Here is a 19,463-nt window from a genome sequence, read left to right as displayed (position 1 = left end):
TTAAGATTTATTTATTTATTTATTTTAGAGAGAGAGAGAGTGCATGCACGAGCTGGGGGAGGGGCAGAGAAAGAAGGAGAAGGAGGAAGCCGACTCCTCACTGAGCGGAACCTGCCCACAGGGATCCATCTCACCACCCTGAGATCATGACGTGAGCCAAAATCAAGAGTCGGACGCTTAACAGACTGAGACCCCCAGGCACCCCCAGCAGCCAATTCTTTATCCTCATTCTACTTTCTTTCCCAGCAGCAGTTGATACAATTGACCACTCTCTCAAAATACTTTATTCTCTTGGCTTGCTCCATACCACCTTTGGTTTTATCCTACCACACCAGTCATTCCTTGGTTTTCTAGATGGGCTTCTCGTTGGTGTGATCCCTCAAGTGTTGTTGAACTCCAGACTTTGTCCTAGGCTCTCCTTCCTTAGGGAACCACTTCTCTCTCTGAGAAACTTAACCTAGTCCTTGGGTAGAAATGCCGTCTCCAGGCCCGTGATTCCTAAATCTCTATTGCTGGTGCTGACTGCTCCTTGGAGACCAAACGCCTCTATTCAGTTGTCTATTTTACTGAGATGCTTAATGAGCATCTCAAATACAGTAAGTCTGATCCAGAACTCTTTTTTTTTTTTTTTTAAGATTTTATTTATTTATTTGAGAGAGAGAGCACAAGAGGGGGGAGCAGGAGAGGGAGAAGCAGACTCCCCGCTGAGCAGGGAGCCCGATGCGGGACTCGATCCCGGGACTCCAGGATCATGACCTGAGCCGAAGGCAGTCGCTTAACCAACTGAGCCACCCAGGCGCCCCTGATCCAGAACTCTTGATTCATCTTCCTCTGAAATCTGTTCCTCTCCAGTATTCCTCATCCCAGTTCATATCCAGTTACTCAAAATTAAAATCTAAAACCCATTCCTGACCACTCTTACTCTCACGACATTCCAGGACGGTGCTGTACCCAGTGTGTATCCCAAGCGTGACCACTTCTCCCCTCTACTGAAATCTTAAATCAACATTGGTTTTCCACGAGACTAATTCATAACTTCTTTTTTTAATTTTATTTTATTATGTCATCATTAGTTTTTGATGTAGTGATCCATGATTCATTGTTTGCGTATAACACCCAGTGCTCCATGCAGAACGTGCCCTCTTTAATACCCATCACCAGGCTAACCCATCCCCCTACCCCCCTCCCCTCTAGAACCCTCAGTTTGTTTCTCAGAGTCCACAGTCTCTCATGGTTCGTCTCCCCCTCTGATTCCCCCCCTTCATTTTTCCCCTCCTACTATCTTTTTTTTTTTTTTTACATATAATATTTGTTTCAGGGGTACAGATCTGTGATTCATCAGTCTTACGCAATTCACAGCGCTCACCATAGCACATACCCGCCCCGGTGTCCATCACCCAGCCACCCGATTCCTCCCACCCCCCACCACTCCAGCTTAAATGGTCTCCCTATTTCTATTCTTGCCACAGTACAGCCCACCTTCCATACAGCCACCAGGGTGATCTTCTTAAATATAAACCAAATCACTTCCCGGCATCAAACACCCAATGACTTCCCTTTGGCCATTAGAATAAAATCCAAACTCTTCACAATGGTCTACATCAGCTTCTGTAAGCCTGGGGTGCAGTTGTGGTCAATTGTTATACAGAGTGGCTTGGAACTTAATTTGAGTCTAAAAGTATTAACCAGAATAAGGCATTTATTGCACTGCTTACTTCTCAATTAAATATTTCTAAACTTTGCAGGGGTCTGGTCATGTGATATCACACGGGACACCGGTAGTCATCCCTACTTAGAATATAGGATAGTGTTATCTGTGGAACAGACTTAGTGCTTAGAAAGACAATGCTTGTCATTAACTTTCCTCTTCCTGGAAAAAGTGAGTGATAACAACACTTCCTGCTACATCTTTCCCTACACAGAAAACAGCTTAGAGTGAAAATACACACTTCATGATATGAGCGGTCCTACATTCATCTTTTTGAAACAGAGTATATGCATTAGATTATCAACCGTTTGTAGGTTCCCCCACTGCCCTCAATACTTATGCCTATGACTTCAGGTTAATATTCTGTATTTAAAACGAAAGACTCTCAACATTCCTAGCCATGGCCAAAGAAAGGCGAGATCAAGGTATATGCAGTGTGTTCCATCTTCTTCTTTTACTAGGCTCTCAGGAGGCATTAGCAAATATTTTTTCTGTTTTTTAAATCACAAATATTAAAGTAAATCAAACATAGGTTCTTCCTCTTGGAATTTTAATTTTTTTCTTGAAGTTTTTAAAGTATTGACTAAGATTGTATTTCTGAAATAGGAATGTATTTATGCTTACAAAAATACCGTCAGAAAAGAAAAAAACTCTTCCTCTACTCTCTTATGTTCAGTGAATGAGGTGTGTGAATTAACAAAGGCCGATTAGCAAGAAAAAAGGCATACAATTTTTATTAATATTTACATTCACAGGAGTTAACTGAATAGAAGTGAAACTTGAGTGGTTAAACTTGGGGGCATAGATACCATTTAAGAAAAGAAATAAGTTTGGGCTTCACAGGATGATAAATTATGGGGAAGTGACTAGGAAATATGTGGGGGGACTAATGAAAGAAAAGAGCTATTCTAGTAAAGTCTGTTTATGCAAACTTGTCTCAGCGCTGACTCCCCTCCCATCCCTGGTGCTCTTCTCTTCCTGGTACAGGGGTGGGGAGGCATGTTTCCCAAAGGGAAAATTATGCTCTGCTTTTAGGCAGGTAAGGAGAGGGCAGAGAACTCTTCCTGAGTCTGTTGATTCTCAGTTGCCTTCAGCTCAAAGTAATCCTTAAGCCAGAGTGGCATATTTTGGGGTGGCATATTCGGATCCCCTTCGATATAAAACAAAATCCTTAAAATTTAAATCAGTTGGTTGACTAAACTCCTACGTTAACCTGAAGTCACTTGATCTTTCCATTGCTTGGGAAGTGAGATCCCATCTGAGGGGAGGGGAGTTGAGGTGGGGCAGATGAGCGGTCTGGCCCCAGAAGACTGAGCACCATAGGAGTGGGTTACTCGCTTTGTAAAGTTATCTAGACTTAACCTTCCTTTTTTCTCATGTTAGGTATTTACATAGGCCTCAGCTTTTCTGGATTTTGGGATTACAATGATACCATGTGGTATAACCTGACAGATACGATCTATTCCCAAGTTGGAGAAGGTAATTCCTCTAACTGTGCCTTCTTCAGTATCCTGTGTATATCAGCACTTGATCAGTATTGATGAAATGTCTTTGCTTTGCTGGGGATCTCACCTTTTCCTTACTTTTTAACCCCTGGTATGATTTCTTCCCTTAGAACACACAGAGCTTTCAGTGGTGGATATGGTTTTAACAAATCACTTTTTAGTTATCCTCACCTCTCTGGGTCTCTTTGTAAGTGGAGATCTCCGTTATCCGTCATCCTCTGTCTTAACGGTACGTGAATTGCTGTTAAATATCTTCTGTAACATAAAGTGGAGATTCTTGATACTTGAGCTGTGTGTGGTATATCTTAGAATTTAAATGCTTTTTCCATTTAAAAAATGGAAGTGACTTTTTCCCTTGCCTTCTAGTGTTGAATATATCCTTTGAAATGGTGCTAGTTTTATTGCTATACAAATTTATAGTAAGTTTTAAATATGTACATGTAAAAGATTATCTATTTTATAGTTACATATGTTCCCAAAATACCTTGTGGTAACTTATAAAGCTAAATATAGTATTACAAATTAACATAAATTAAAAAGTTAGTTTTGGGATTGAGAGAAGGGGAATATACATTTTGGTGAGGATATATAATATGCATACCACGAAGTTCTTTTTTTTTTTTTTAAAGATTTATTTATTTATTTTAGAAAGAGAAGGGGGAGGGGTAGAGGGAGAGGGAGAGAGAGAATCTCAAACAGACTCCCCACTGAGCACAGAGCCTGACAAGGTCTTGATCCCACAACCCTGAGATCATGACCTGAGCTGAAACCAAGAGTCGGACGCTCAACTGACTGAGCCACCCAGGTGCCTTTCATTACATGATTTTAAAAAAAATCTTAGATCCTTTCTGAAATTAAGTTCAAGTACAAATAAATTAATAAAATAGTGAAACAAAGCAAAGACCAAAGATGAAATCCCCAGAATATTATATAAACTATGTTAGAGGCTGGTTTTAGTGTGTGATGCTCCAAACTGCTGGGATACAAAAAGCCTCATTTCCTTTAGTATAATTCAAATTGCTATGTTTTGTTATGACTTCTGATATGCAAGCCAAAATTAAAGTGTTTTCTTTTTTTCTTGTAGTTTACAAGGGCAGACTTTTGTGGTTTCGAAAGGGTAAGAAGCTTTAAATTCCCAAGGGTTGGTTAGAAGATAGGTGTTTCCTCGATGACCTAAGAGATGAGGTGCAAGACAAGAATCCACAACATAGATCATTCCTGTTACTATGATCTGATTTACAGTTTGAACTTAAACATGTTTCCAGCAAACATTAAACAATGATCTCCCCTTCTGTTTCAAAGGAAGAAGTGCCTCTCCTTGTTCAGAGGCCGCCCCCACCCCTTCTTTGTATGTTCTGTCCGGATTGTTGTGGTTGTTGAGGTGTATTCTGCACAATGGCATCCAGCTAGAAAGAGAGTGGAGGCTGAAATTTGGCTAACACTTCTCTCCCCAGTCCACCTACTCCCATGTGGGTCTGTGCCTATGGAGAAAGGATAGTCATAGCTCTGCTTCTGGCCTTTGGGGGAGGGGGGAGGATTGTTCCATCAGTTTGTTTTCTTTCCTCCCTATTACAAAGTCAAGTTTTGTGATTCAACTAGGTCATTCCCATCAACACATAAGCATGCTTCAATTTGTAAACCACAACAAAATTATAACTTTTCCTAGCCTTTTGCCATGCCTTCCCCCGTCCATCCTCATACAGTCCCCTTGGCTGTATGAGGATGGACGGGATCAACTTCTTGCCATACTAATTGCAGGAAATGTGAAGCAGAGAACCAGGGAGGCCAGACAGTCAAAACTGATGGACATTAGAAAGAACAGGGGGAAGCACCTGTCAAAATAGAACCCCAAACCTAGCTCAACTCTATCATTCAAGAATGAGGGTGAAGAAAAGAAATTTGCACAGATAAGACATTAGGAGAGCTTACCACCCAGAGATCCCCATGAAGGAGCGGGATGCCAGAAACAGTGACAGAGCTAGAATGTGAGCTCTCAGCTTCAACAGAGGCAGGCACCTGGTCCGTGATCTCCACTCTGGGATCTGTGTCTAGCATGGTGCCTGGCACAAGGTAGGCACTTACTAAATATTTGTTCAAAGAATGGAGTTGGTATAAAAAGCAACAGTTAACAAATTTTGTGTTTCGTACTTGAGTGGAACCAAAACTCCAGATAATACAAGGAGGAATGGAGATAATTTTCAGTGAATCACCAACCCATTTTAAGATCCTTGTTTGGTAGGAGAATCAATATGCAGAATAATTTTGGAATTTGACAGAAAAATGTATAGTTCCACACAAATGATAAAGTTTAAAGGATAATTACTGTAAAAGAAAAAGAAATGTAACCTAAAGCTTCCAACCCACCAGAGGAAGGAAAAGAGGATTAAAGAATAATCCATCGGTTCCTACAAAAAGCAAGAAAGGAAAACAGATGCAAAGATAAAAGAATGGAAAACCAACTATAAAGTAAGATGTCAGAAATCAATCCAAATATATCAGCTAAAACTAAATCACACAAAAAGTGATAAGATAAAGGACAAAGGAGACTATAACCTGAGCTTTGTTCCTTACCCCTCAGCTCCCACTAACTTCCATTTCCTGTCCACCTGTCTGTTAAGGGTGTTGGGGATGCCGGACATCCCCACTCCACTCGAAGTGGACTCCACTCAAAGCCCAAGCTTTGAAGAACCCTACTGAGGAAACCTGGCACGTCTTTCCTCTCATGGGTCATGTGAGAACAAGGCATTTGGCCACATAGACATGTAGGTGGAGGACTAGAAGGTGGGGGCTCCTGGAGAGAGCTTGGCTTGCAGAGCTCTGGGAACACCACAGGGAAAGTTTCTGTCAACCTTGAGAGAGGGGCTGGTCTCCTGGAGAGAAGCCCAGTGGGCAGGCTCTATTCTCCCTGCATCTGAGGTGAACAAGTTGAAGGAGACCAAAGCAAGGAAACCTCTTTCTGGTTCTAAGGTGAGGTGGGAATGGCAGCCCAGAGGTGGAGAGACCTCTTGGCCTTCTGTCACTCCGATATCACTACATTCTGAGGTGTTCCTCAAACCAGACCTGAGCACTCCCTTGAAAACACATCTAAGCCAGCCCAGCATCCTGAGAGCATAAGATCATTAGAATCAGAACATACACCGGAGTTGCTGATGGAGAAGACAACAACTGAACAAGAACAGCAGAACCTAATCAATCAACTTCTTTAACAATGATCCAGTGAACACCTCTTATGTGGTTCCTGTTACTGGGCACTGAGATATTAGCAAGAAAAAAAAGACCACTAATATTTATTAGCTTAGGGTTTCAAGTGCCACATAAAAATACTTTCTGGGACTAAATACCACAAATTGCGATGAAAAATGGAATAAATTGAAGGATAGAATAACCACTGTTTAAATGCAAATAAATGGCAGAGAAGATGAAGAGGAAGAAACTTCTCAGACTATCTAGGAAAGATGAGTAAAAATCACTGGGGCAAAGATAAGTCTTTGAGGATAATCCAGGTCTAGAGGTGAGAGAATTTTTGGAAGGAATAAAAAAGGAACAGATAGACAATAATAACACAAATAATAGAAAAAGATTACACTGAAATTAAGAAAGATCCAAGACTATCTATTGAAAAGGTCCACTAAATCCTGGAAAAATTGATAAAGATGTATGCATAGGCATATCCTAATAATGTTTCTGAATTTGAAGGAGAAGGGGAAAATATTACAAGTTTCCAAACAGAAAAAACAAAGGCAAATATATGTCACTGGTATTAGATTTCACTTACACAACAGAAGCTGGAAAATAGTAAAACCCACATCTACAGACTATCAAGACAAAGGGACCAAGGTCCAAAAATCCTATTACCAGCCAAGAGATTATTCATCTTTAAGACTGAGAAAGAATTCGGAGAATACATCACCCAGTTGTCCCAGCTAAGGAAAATACTCAAGACAGAACTTGAACAAAATAAACCAATGAGCACAGATATTGGGGAGATAAAGAGATGAGCCAACAGTGATGAGCAATGGTTTCTCTCATTTTATCTAATATCTACGTTTTCTGTCTATATAGATCAAAGTGGAGTGCTAGATGAAGATCTTGAAACAGAGAGAACATGTTGTAAGGGAAATTAGAATTTTCAACATCTAAAGATTATTATTTTCAAATAGTAATACATTCCCCATAGTTAAAAACCAAAAAGGTTGTATAAAGATCTACATTGAGAAGTCTCACTTGCTCCTGTGTATATATTCACCCTGCTTCTCCCCGTCCCCTCCATCTTTTATCTTCTCAGTGATTTTTAAATGTAAATTTAAATAATTACAAATATAAAATGTCCTCTCTTACACTAATATTCTAAATATATACATAACTGTTGTTTTCACTTAGCAACATATTGGGGGGAAAATTCCATATTAGTACATAAAGAATGGCCTTTTTCCCCCTTCTTTCTTTATAGCTGTAAGTATTCCATTTTGTGGACTTCCTAGAGTTGACTTAACCTGTTCCATGTTGATGGATAGTTGGGTAGTTTTGTAATCTTTTGCTATTACAAACAGTGTTGCCATTAATAATTTTGTAAGTGGCAGGTTTGTAGTCCAAGTATATGGGTATAATACATTTCTAGAATTTGGACTGGCAGATCAATTAATAAATACTTAGACAATGAATAAATATGCAAATTACCCTTCATAGAGGTTTTTACTATTTGCAAGGATATTGTAATAAATCTTCTTGAACTAAAATATATCAGCAAAACTCAGGGGTTTTTGGTAGTGAGGAGACGGGGGAAGAACAAGTATTCCAAAATAGCAAAGTAGTGTGGCAGGGCAGGAAAGGGAACAAGTTAACTTTTTCTTAAAAGCATAGGGATTTATCTTTAGATAAGAACTTCTTTATAATGATTGAAGGAAAGATGGTAGGAATGGAATATATGTGGCTATTTGGTCAGGAAGTTGAAGGAGTTAATACTTGATTTATTCATTCACTTATTCATTCAACAAATATCAGCTGAACACTTGCTATACCCCATGCCTGTTTCAACAAGGGGGATTCTATCTGTGGAACGAGATAGATGAAGTCCTCTAGTCTCCTGTGGCCTACGACTCTATTGAAGGAGGTAGACTTCAAACAAGTTCATAAACAAATGCATAATGTGTCTGCAGATTGTAATTTGGGCTTGTTGACATGAGAGCAGGGAAGAGAAATAGGGACTGAAGAAGAGATAATACAGTATTTTAAACAGGGTGATTCTAGCAGGCCTTCCGAGGAGGTGAAGTTTAAACAGAAACTCAAATGACCTCAAGGAATGGTTTTAACAAAGCATGTTCAGAAAGAGGTAATAAGAAGTGCGAAGGCCCCAAATTGGGAACTTGTCATGGGGCAAAGTCTGTTAGTGCCCCCAACCTGTTCCATGGACATAGCAGGGACTTGAGGTCAGTTCTTTAAGGATACAATTCAGACTCTTGTGAGACGTACAGAAGCCTTCCCAGTCAGAGCCTTCCTTACCTTCTTCAGCCTTGTCCCATCTGCTCTGACCACAAGCTATCCTCACCAGCCATAGTAAACACTCGCCTTCCGTGAGATGAACCAACACTTCCGGTACCTTGACTCCATTGTATAAGATGTTTTATCTTCTCAGCAGGCTCTCCCTCCTTCTCCTTTTGATTTCACTTGGAGAATTTCTCCTCATTCCTCAGGAATCCCTCCCCTGACCACCAGGGTGCCCTTCCTGTGCAATCTCCAAAGCTTTCAACACTACTTCCTCTCATTCACCACCCTCCTCTGTCTGAGTGGCCCACTGACCAGCCTCCTGAGAAGTGTCATGTCAAGGACTGTCTTATCTGCCATTGTATGTGAGTAAGGTACCACGCCGCCTTGCAGATTGGGGGTCTCAGTAAATATTTGTGGATTCAGTGCATGAGTAAATGGAGACTGAGAGCCACATCTTGCACTGGCTTATTAGCCATGTCACAGTGAACTTTGAACCAGCTCTATCACCCTCTGGACCTCAGCTGCTTCATTTAAAAATGGGCATAACAATACTTACCTGTCAGGTGAAGTAATTAAGTCATATCACATAAGAACAACCTCCGCACGGTCCGTGATACAAACTTAGAAAAATAGTTGGATTCTCGCCCCTACACGGATAGTCAGAACCTTCTGAAGGCAAATGACAGAAACCAAACTAAAAGTGATTTTAGCAAAGGAGAATCTATTGGCTCATATAAGTAGGGAATTCAAGGTGGCGCTGGATCCAGCTTCCAGACAGACTGGATTTAGTGCCTAATAGATGTCTGTAGGACGCTGTCTTTTCCACGTTTGGGTCTGTTTTCCTCTAAATTAGCTTCATTCTCAGTTGGTTTTCTCCAGTTGTTAGTAGGAATAGGCACTAGGGTTTGATGTCATCAGTTTAGTAGTAGAGAATGAGCTATTCTTCCCCTGGAGCTCTGGGAGGTCTGGGCCGACTCATTAACCTGACTTGGATCATGTTCTCATTCCTGACCAATCTCTGCATCCTGAGCTCATCCTTGGAATGAGGCCAACCTGGTCAGCTTAAATTATTCCCAAGGATATTCAGTGGACTTTTACCAGTTTGCTTCCAGGTAGGAAAAAAACAAGGACTCTAAAAAGAAAGAAAAGGAATAAGTCAAGGCCCAATAAAAATTCTAGATCAATTGCCTGGATATTATAATGATAATTACAGTATCCTGCAAACCTAAAGATTTACATAAGAACTCTAAAGGTTCATTTGATGTAACAGCTTAGCCTGAAGATACTGCACCATTCAAATAAATTGTTGTCCATTCCATTTTGAAGTGCTTTTTTTGTTTGGAAGTTTTATCGAGATATAATTCACATAGCACAAAATTCACCCATTTAAAGTATGCAGTTCAATGGCCTCTGGTACAATCACAGAGTTGTATAACCATCATCACAATCTATTTTAGGACATCTATTTAAAAGACTTTTAATGCACAGATTATAAAGACTTTATTGCTGGTCTATAAAAACTCAAGGTCTTCCTTTTGTCTCAACAATACTTTGAACACGGGACTCTTGCTATAACAAAACCATCTTCAAACTCTCACACATAATTCATATCCAACATATACAATCTATAAACATGTGACCCATCATGACTGTGGTAACTGCCTGACAGCTTCTGGTAGCTCCAGAATGACAGTCTTATATGACCGACCCCAGCATCTGTCACTAACAGAGGCCAATTCACATGACGTTTTTTTCCTTTTTATTCCTTTCATGTGTGTTGTTCAAAATGCATATCCTTGTCCCTTGCCCTCACTCTACAACCTTTTCTTTTGTTGGCATACAATTTTTCTCCCTTTATTTGCCTCCCATTCCTAAACTATCATACTTTAGAATTTTTTTATTAAGTTTTTCAATTTTATACCTTAAGTCTACCTATTCCCTAAATGATGTTTTTATTTCTTCATTTATTCGTGTAGGTTGACTATGTCAAAGGAAAATTGTGGTATAATGAAAAATGTTTTGCTAACAGAGAACACTTTGAAGGTAAATTTAGAAGAGATATAAACAGGCTTTTTTCAACATAGATGGCATATAAAGATTAAATAAAATGACATAAAATAAAAATAGGATAAAGTAGAAAGGTAGGCTTGCTTTATATAAGTCAGTGGCCTAAAACTGAGGGGAAAAATTAAGTCTGAGACAATAGGCATACTCTGTTATAAGTGCAAAAAAAATTATATTTGCATATACTTAATTAATGATACATTTAGAAATATAGATACTGCTTGTAATTTCTGTACCTTTATGTTTTATAGTTGATTATGTTACTATCACCTTTGAGAGAAACAGGACTCTAAGTGAGGTATGGTATTAAATATTTTATTTTATTTTTTAAAGATTTTATTTATTTGAGAGAGAGTGAGAGAGAGAGCGCACAATCGGGGGGAGGGGCAGAGGGAGAGGGAGAAGCAGACTCCCCTGATGAGCAGGGAGCCTGATAAAGGACTCGATCCCAGGACCCTGAGATCATGACCTAAGCCGAAGTCAGACGTTTAACCAACTGAGCCACCCAGGTGCCCTTGGTATTAAATATTTTAAAAGTTAAGAAATTTTATTTCTTGGATTGTTTCATGAATTGTTATTCACCTAAAAGATGGCAATTCTACAGGCTGAAAAACTTCATCCCTCTTTGCACCCAGTTGTGCCTATACTTGGGTTTAGTGGCAGTTACCTAGTGATGTTAAACCCGGACCTACACAGTAGTTCTAGAAAAACAACCCATGCCAGAAAGAGATGCTTTGCAGCATTTTCTGGACTCCCATCCCCAGAAGAGAAGCATAGACATCAAAGAGTTATCACTATTATTTGTGGTCTGTCAGGACAACACAGTGGTTTGCTAGTTTGTGTGCTTAAGATAACTGATTAGAACTTACATTTTAAAAAATGGCATTAACTTTTCCTTCTCTTTTTGTAGTCAAGCTCTTGTTTTTATACCAAAGAACCATTTCATGAATGGTTACCTTGCTTACCTCATATTTTAAAAGGAATGAAATCTTTTCCTTCAACTGTGATAACATTTCTTGTTGACCAAGAGCATAGTGCCGGAATCTACCTCTTCTCCAGCCAAGTAGGCCATAAGGTGATTGCTCTTGATGATACAACAATGAAAATTTATCTTAGCAAACATTTATTTCCAAAGTCTTTTTTATCTGTGGCAGTAGAAGTTGATAAAATTAGTTACAGCAAAATTATTTATGGTTAATAATATAGTTTAAGGCACTCTAGAGATTCCTTGCCTCTGCTGGTCATTGATGAAAGTTTGATGAAAGTGGAAAACAGGATGCTCTTTGCATAGTGACTCTTCTTTCCTTATTCTCCAGGAGTATATAAGCTGAGCTTGGTTTATATAAAGTTGAGGTTCCATTAGATAGTTTAAAGGAACAAAAAATGGAACTAGCCTTAGACTTAGGGGAGAAAAAAATAATTGTTCTCTACCCTCCTTTGTTCAGTGATTGGGGCCCTGCAAATTAAACTGATAAAAGATCAACAGGAGAAGAGAAAACGATTTATGCATGCAGTATACATACACGTAGGTGAAAATCAGTGAGGAGAAACTCTAAAAGGTGGTTAAAATTTGGGGGCTATATATCATCTTAGTAGTTTAAGGGGACAGTTGAGAAAGGCACTTAAGGAAAAACAAGCAAAAAGATAATGGGTTAACAAGGGAGCAAATAGGAGATAAGAAAGTTTGTGATAATATTTGTTTATACAGGTATGAGTGGTTTTCCCATCTCCTCAGGGCCATAAAACTCCCCAGGAGGAGGGATTTGGGGTAGGTTTTATTTGCATTCTCCCTTCTGGGAGTAGATCTGTTCTGAAGAAGAATTAATGGTAGCCTTATTTCTCAGAAGTTCCTGCTTTTAGTCAGAAAAGGGAAGGCTTTTTTTCTGCATCTGTTGAATCTTAAATGTCTGCAGCTAACAATAATCTCTATACCACAGTGGCATATCTTGAGATACATATTCTGACCCCCTACAACACCATGATCCAATAAAACTAGAATGTAGCCCAGGCAACCACACTTAAAAAGGTAGTTTGCCGTCACAGTTGTAAGCATGAGCGTTGGAATCTGTCTTTGGAGTTCAGCTATGGTTCTATAATAAAATTTTCCCATGCCATTTATTATAGAAGCTTGGACAAATTATTTAATCTCCTGAACTTCATGTTCAACATTTACAAAATGGACACATAAGGCAGGGGGAGGCAGAACAAAGACATATTGATGGTTGTTAATCCTTCCAGTTCTATGCTATGTTAATGGATGTGTCCCTATCTTAATCAAAACCCAAGTAACAGGAAACACAACAAATTGTAACATAGTCTAGTAATATTAATGGTAATATTCTTCTGATTTGTTCATGGTTTGCTTATCTATTTCTAGAAAAGCACCACTGCCTCGGTGAGCATCCTAAAAAATAACAAACCAGGATTAAAACCAAAATTTCCACTTTTCATATTTCCTTCATCATTCTCGTCTCCTGTTGGAATGGTATTCCATCCACGAAGCCATTTTCTGTATGCTTATGGTAATCAGGTGCGTACACATGAAATTTCATGCTCTAGTGTAGGTGTGAATCATTCACTTATTCTATGGTGAGTGGTTGTACATCAGGTAAAGAACAGAGTCACTCTGATGATCAGGGAGGTCAAAGGCCCAGTGAAGAGAGAATGAGAGGAGAGGAATTAGTAACAGCAAATAGAAACACATCTTTTGCAAAGTTTTGGTGAAAAGTAGAGCAGTGAAATGCAGCAATGGTAGCAGGAGGAAGGGAGGTCAAGAGAAAAGATTAAGAGACAGAAGGAATTAGGCTGTGGTGATGGGAATTATTCAGTAGAGAGAGAAAAACTGATGGTGCAGGTGAGAGAGAGAGAGAGAGGAAGAATTGCTGGAGTGACATTTCTAAATAGGTGAGAGGAGATGCAATCTATGAACTAGAAGACAGGTTGGTCTTAGGAGCTCCTATAGTAAAAGGAAGAAGGGGGAGTTTTTGGGTTCTAAAGCTGATAATTGGGTAGACGTAATGGAAGGGTGTGGGAATTTATCTTTTATTTTCTCAACAAAAATCAAAATTATTATTTGAGAGTGAGGATGGAGGAGTGTTAGGCATTTGAAAAAAGAGAACAGAGTGAAATAATTGCCCGGGGGTGGGGGGTGGGAGAGTGGATTGACTGAGGGAAGTCAGTATGATTGCGTATGCTTTGTGCTTATGAATTCCAAGTGCAACCAATTCAGCATTATTGAATATTCTTCTCCGTGTTCAGTTGTGGGAGCCCATACACAGTGGAAAAGACAGAGAGTTGTATTTAACCACAGTTGGAGTTTTATCAGGGAATTATTAAGAAGTAAAAGAGTATCCAGAAGGGAGTGCAATAAGACAAAGAAAAAAATTAAGAAATCAAAGGCATGATATTAAAAAGTCATTAACAAACTATTTACTTGCAGAAAATATGATTGCCCATATAGAAAATTTAAAAGATACATGCAAATTATTAAAAGAAGCAGAAAAGTTAAACAATGTGGAAGGGCAAGTCAATTTCATCTCTGCACATGATCAACAAATTTAAAAGCATAATTTTTATGACATTATTTACAATAGCAAAAACAAAACAAAGCAAAATGACATACAAAAAAACTGTAAAGTGGGGCACTTGGCTGGCTCAGTCAGTGGAGTATGTGACTCTTGATCTCAGGGTTGTGAGTTCAAGCCCCATGTTGTGTGTAGAGATTACTTAAAAATAGTACCTTTTAAAAAAAACTATACATAAGAATAAATCTAGGATTCCTAAGATCTATATGTAGAAAATTATAAACTTTACTGAAGGACATTTAAAACTTTATAAAGAAATGGATATAAACATACTTGTGGATAGGAAAACTTGTCTTATAATTTCTCCCTCAAATTAATCTATATCTGATACAACTTTAATCAAAATCTCAAGGCTTGCTGTAGGGTTTAAGTTAATTCTAAAGTATATATGGTATATGTCAATTCTACCTCAGTTTTTAAAAAATGTAAATAAAGTAAAAAAAGTATATATGGAAAAACAAAAGACCAAGAATAACCAAGACACTTATAAAAAAGAATAAGGATGAGGGATCTGCATTACCAGATATTCACACTTTTTAAAAAGTTGTAGTAATTATAATAATGTGGTTTTGACTCAGGAACAGACAGATTGACCAACGGAATGAAACAGAAAGCCCACGAATAGCCCCATCATATCTAGAATGTTGATAGAAGCCAAAAATTGTTTGACTCTTCTGAGGGAAAAATAAGAGATTGCTCAAAATGGGATGGGAAATATTGGTTACATATGGAAAATGTTGAAATACATACCCACACTGCAACATACATCAAGTCCAACTCCTAATGGATTAATAATTTAAATATAAAAACTTCTAAAGGAAAATATAAGTGAATATCTTTCTCAAATCAAGGTAGGGAAAGCATTTTAAAACAAGACTTTAAAAAAACAGTAACCATAAAAAAAAAATAGCATCACTTTCATTAAAAAGAATTCTGGATCTGCAAGATGGCAGATTAAGAAGGTTTAGGCATTTGTTCTCCCACACACATTGAGTCAGCAACAATATACAGATCAGAGTACCTTTGCAAGAACTCTAGAGACCAGTTGATTAGCTACAACACCCCAACCAATGCAAAACCAAAAAGGGATTCTAATAAAAGGGGCAGGAAAATTTGCCCATCTGTGCCCCACCTGCAGCCACCCTAGTGTAGCACAACCAGGAGGAATCCTCCTGCTCAAGGGATCCTCCTTTGGGATAGAAACAAGAGTGGACCTTGCATGCAACACTCTGGCTTGTCTGAGGGCTACTCAAGGGACTGGTTTCTATCTTGCCTAACCCAGAGCACTGAGAGGACTTGTTTGGAAACTGCCGAAACAAGGGGAGTAATGTTGGCAAGATGGTAGAGCAGGAACGTTCAGACCCTCCCTTTCCTCCAGAGACACCAATTTAACAAAATGCCGAGCAGAATACCTTTGCAAGAACTCTGGAATCCATTTGAGAAACTACAGCATCCAGACCAACCTAAAGCCAAAGAGATTCCAACAAAAGGGGTACAAAAACTTGAAGCATTTTCCATATCCATCCACACCTCTCCTCCTATATGACTTAATGCAGCACAACTTGGAGGAAACCTCCCCCACCAGGGATCCTCCCTCAGGATAGAAACAAAATAATTGAGCGCCCAACATTCTGGCTGGGCGGGGGGATCTGTTTCATCTGACTCAGAGCACTGATGGAACTGGCAGCCTTGTTGAGAATCTGTTGAAAACAGGATCACTGTAGCACTTCAGAGCTGCAGTTCTACACCCACATGCCAGGGGCAGCAAGAGCTTATGGGTGTCTGAAAGGAGAGGGATAAACTGCTTAGGCAATTTGAGACAACTAAAAACACAGCACAAGCCAGAGAAAACACATCCTTATAAGAGATTTCAGAAGTCCTAGAACCTCTAGCTGGTCTGATTGGTAAGGGTCTGCATGAAGCCAGTCCATAAACACTGGGAGAAGTGGTTGTGTAATCAAATGCCCACATCTCAAAATAATAGCATGACAAGGCATGCCAAAGAAACAGGGAAACATGGCCCAATTAAAGGAACAGAATAAATCCCTAGAGAATGACCCTAAAGAAATGTAGACCTACTAGCTGCCTGACAAAAAGATGCTCAATGAGCTAGAAGAGAACACAGATAGAACACTAATAGAAATCTAGAAAATAATGAACGAATGGAGAATATAAAAAAGAGAAACTATAAGAAGGTCAAGCAGAAGTTCTGGAGCTGAAACATGGAATAACTGAACTGAAATACTCACTAGAGGAGTTGAACAGCAGACGTGATCAAGCAGAAGAATCAGCAAACTTTGGGGAGAGGCTGTTTGAAATCACCAAATCAGAGAACAAAAAGCAAAAAGAATGAAGAAAAGTGAAGAGAACCTCAGGAATTTATAGGGACTGTCAAACAGACATATCAATGCAATATGGGAGTTACAGAAGTAGAAGAGAGAGAAAAAGGGGCAGAGAGTGCTTATTTAAAGAAATAGTGGCTGGAATTTCCCAAATTGAGGAAAGAAATGGGCACACAGATTAAGAAGCTTAAAGAATTCCAATCACAATAAATCAAAAAGACTAACACTGAGACACATAATCAAATGTCAAAAGTCAAAGACAAAGAGAGAATCTTGAAAGAAAGGAGAGAAAAGTGACTCACTACATACAAGAGAACTTCCATAAGATTATGTTCTGGGGGGACAAAAAAAAAAAACCTGAAGAGAGTCCTTCAAGGTGAAAATAAGGGATATCAGACAGCAACATGAAGTCCCATGAAAATAAAAAGTTTTCCAATAATGTAAATACATGGACAAATTTAGCATTTTGTATTAATGTAATTGTGGTGCATAAATTCACTTTTAATTCTTGTATAGAATTTAAATGAGAAGATAACTTTTAAAAACCAAAATCTATGTTAATGGCTATATAATATAAAAAGATGTAATTTGTGCCATCAGGAACACAAAGTGGGGAGGTAGAGCTGTGTAAGAGGAGATTTTGCATGCAATGAAGTTAAGTTGTTATCAGATTTATTTATTTTTTTTTTTAAAGATTTTATTTATTTATTTGAGAGAGAGAATGAGATAGAGAGAGAGAGCATGAGAGGGGGGAGGGTCAGAGGGAGAAGCAGGCTCCCCGCTGAGCAGGGAGCCCGATGTGGGACTTGATCCCGGGACTCCAGGATCATGACCTGAGCCGAAGGCAGTTGCTTAACCAACTGAGCCACCCAGGCACCCAAGTTGTTATCAGATTTAAAAGAATGTTATAACTTTAAAATATTTTATGTAATTGCAATGATTACCATGAAGAAAATATATTTAGGATATATGCACAAGAAAATAAGGGAATCAAAGAATGTCACTACAAATGATCAATGAAATGTTAAGGAAAGCAGTAAGAGAGGAAAGGAGGAGGGACAGAAATCTACAAGACACAAAAAAACCAATAAACAAACAAACAAAAAAACCAATAAACAAAATGACAATAGTAAATCCTTCCATATCAGTAATTACTTTAGATGCATATAGATTAAATTCCCCAATCAAAAGACAAAAATGAGCTGAATGCATAAAAAAAAAAACAACAAAAAAAACAACCCAGGATGCAACCATATGCTGTCTACAAGAAATTCACTTTACATCTAAGCACACACATAAGCTGAAAGTGAAAAGATTGGAAAAAAAATTCCATGCACATGGTAACCAAAAGAGAACAGGGCTGGCTATATTAATATCATACAGAATAAACTGTAAGTCACAAAGTGTTATAAGAGACAAGGTCATTATATAATAATAAAAGGTCAATTCACCAAGAAGATATAACAATTAAAATTATCCATGCACCAAGCATCAGAGTTAATATATGAAGCAAACTTTAAAAGAACTGAAGGGAGAAACAGCAACATAACAGTTGGGGCCTTCAATACCCCACTTTCAATAATGGATAGAAAAAACAGATAGAAGATAAATAAGGACATAGAAGACGTGAACTACATTGTAGACCAATTAGACCTAATAGACATAATCAGATGACTCCACTCAACAACAGCAGAATATAAATGCTTCTCAAATACACACAGAGCATTCTTTAGGATAGAACATAAGTGAGGCCACAAAACAAGTCTCAACGCATTTAAAGTGACTAAAATTATGCAAAATGTTTTTTCTAATCGCAATGGAACGAAACTAGAAATCAATAGCAGAAAGAAAACTGGAAAATTCACAAGTATATGGAAATTAATCAATACATTTTTAAACAACCAGTGAGTCAAAGAAGTAGTCAGAAGGGAAACTCGGGCACGTGTTGTGATGATCACTGGGTGTTATATGCAACTAATGAATCATTGAACACTACATCTAAAACTAATGATGTACCATACAGTGGCTGACAACATAATTAAAAAAAAGGGAAACTAAAACATATCTTAAGAAAAATAAAATGAAAACAAAACACACCAAATTTATGGGATGCAGCAATAGCAATACTAATAGGGAAGTTTATAGCTATAAATACACAGGTTAATAAGGAAGAAAAACCTCAAATCAACAACCTAACTTTACAATTTAGGGAACTATAGAAAGAAGAAATCAAACCAAAATTAGCACATGGAAGGAAATAATAAAGACTAGAGCAGAAATAAATGCAATAGAGAATACAAAAATAATAGAAAAAAATCATTAAAACTAAGAGCTGGTTCTTTGAAAGTTCAACAAAATTGATAAACCCTTAGCTATAGTCACTAAGAAAAAAAGAGAAGAGTCAACTAAAATAAAAAATTAAAGATGAGACATTTCAACTGATACCACAGAAATAAGGATTATGAGATTATGAAAAATTATGTGCTAGCACACTGGATAACCTAGAAGAAATGGATAATTTCCTAGAAACACATAACCTACCAATAGTAAATCATGAGGAAATAGAAAATCTGAACAGACCAAAAACTAGTTACAAGATTGAATAAGGGATTAATATGCAGTATATATAGAGAACTTCTACAACTCAGCAATAAAAAAACCAAGCAGTCTGATTAATAAATTGGCAAAGGACTTGAATAGGAATTTGAGTAATCAAATACCTCCCAACAAAGGAAATCCCAGGACCAGATGGCTTTATTGGTTGAATCGTTCTAAA

The 19,463-nt window shown here is 38.2% G+C and overlaps 1 protein-coding gene across 1 annotated transcript in view; it reads left to right on the top strand.

Moving 5' to 3' along the window:
- Positions 1–19,463, top strand: part of CATSPERB (cation channel sperm associated auxiliary subunit beta) — a 95,686-nt gene that overhangs the window by 26,372 nt on the left and 49,851 nt on the right. Inside the window, exons 7-13 of the mRNA XM_032404640.1 lie at positions 3,092–3,187; positions 3,324–3,442; positions 4,298–4,330; positions 10,674–10,740; positions 11,013–11,059; positions 11,672–11,836; positions 13,139–13,291. Of these exons, the coding sequence (XP_032260531.1) occupies positions 3,092–3,187; positions 3,324–3,442; positions 4,298–4,330; positions 10,674–10,740; positions 11,013–11,059; positions 11,672–11,836; positions 13,139–13,291 (680 nt within the window). The remainder of the gene's footprint in view (positions 1–3,091; positions 3,188–3,323; positions 3,443–4,297; positions 4,331–10,673; positions 10,741–11,012; positions 11,060–11,671; positions 11,837–13,138; positions 13,292–19,463) is intronic.

The sequence above is a fragment of the Phoca vitulina genome, unplaced genomic scaffold (genome assembly GCF_004348235.1).
Source record: "Phoca vitulina isolate PV1807 unplaced genomic scaffold, GSC_HSeal_1.0 scaffold7, whole genome shotgun sequence".
In the NCBI taxonomy this organism is placed as follows: Eukaryota; Metazoa; Chordata; class Mammalia; order Carnivora; family Phocidae; genus Phoca; species Phoca vitulina.
This window is presented reverse-complemented; position numbering and strand designations above follow the sequence as displayed.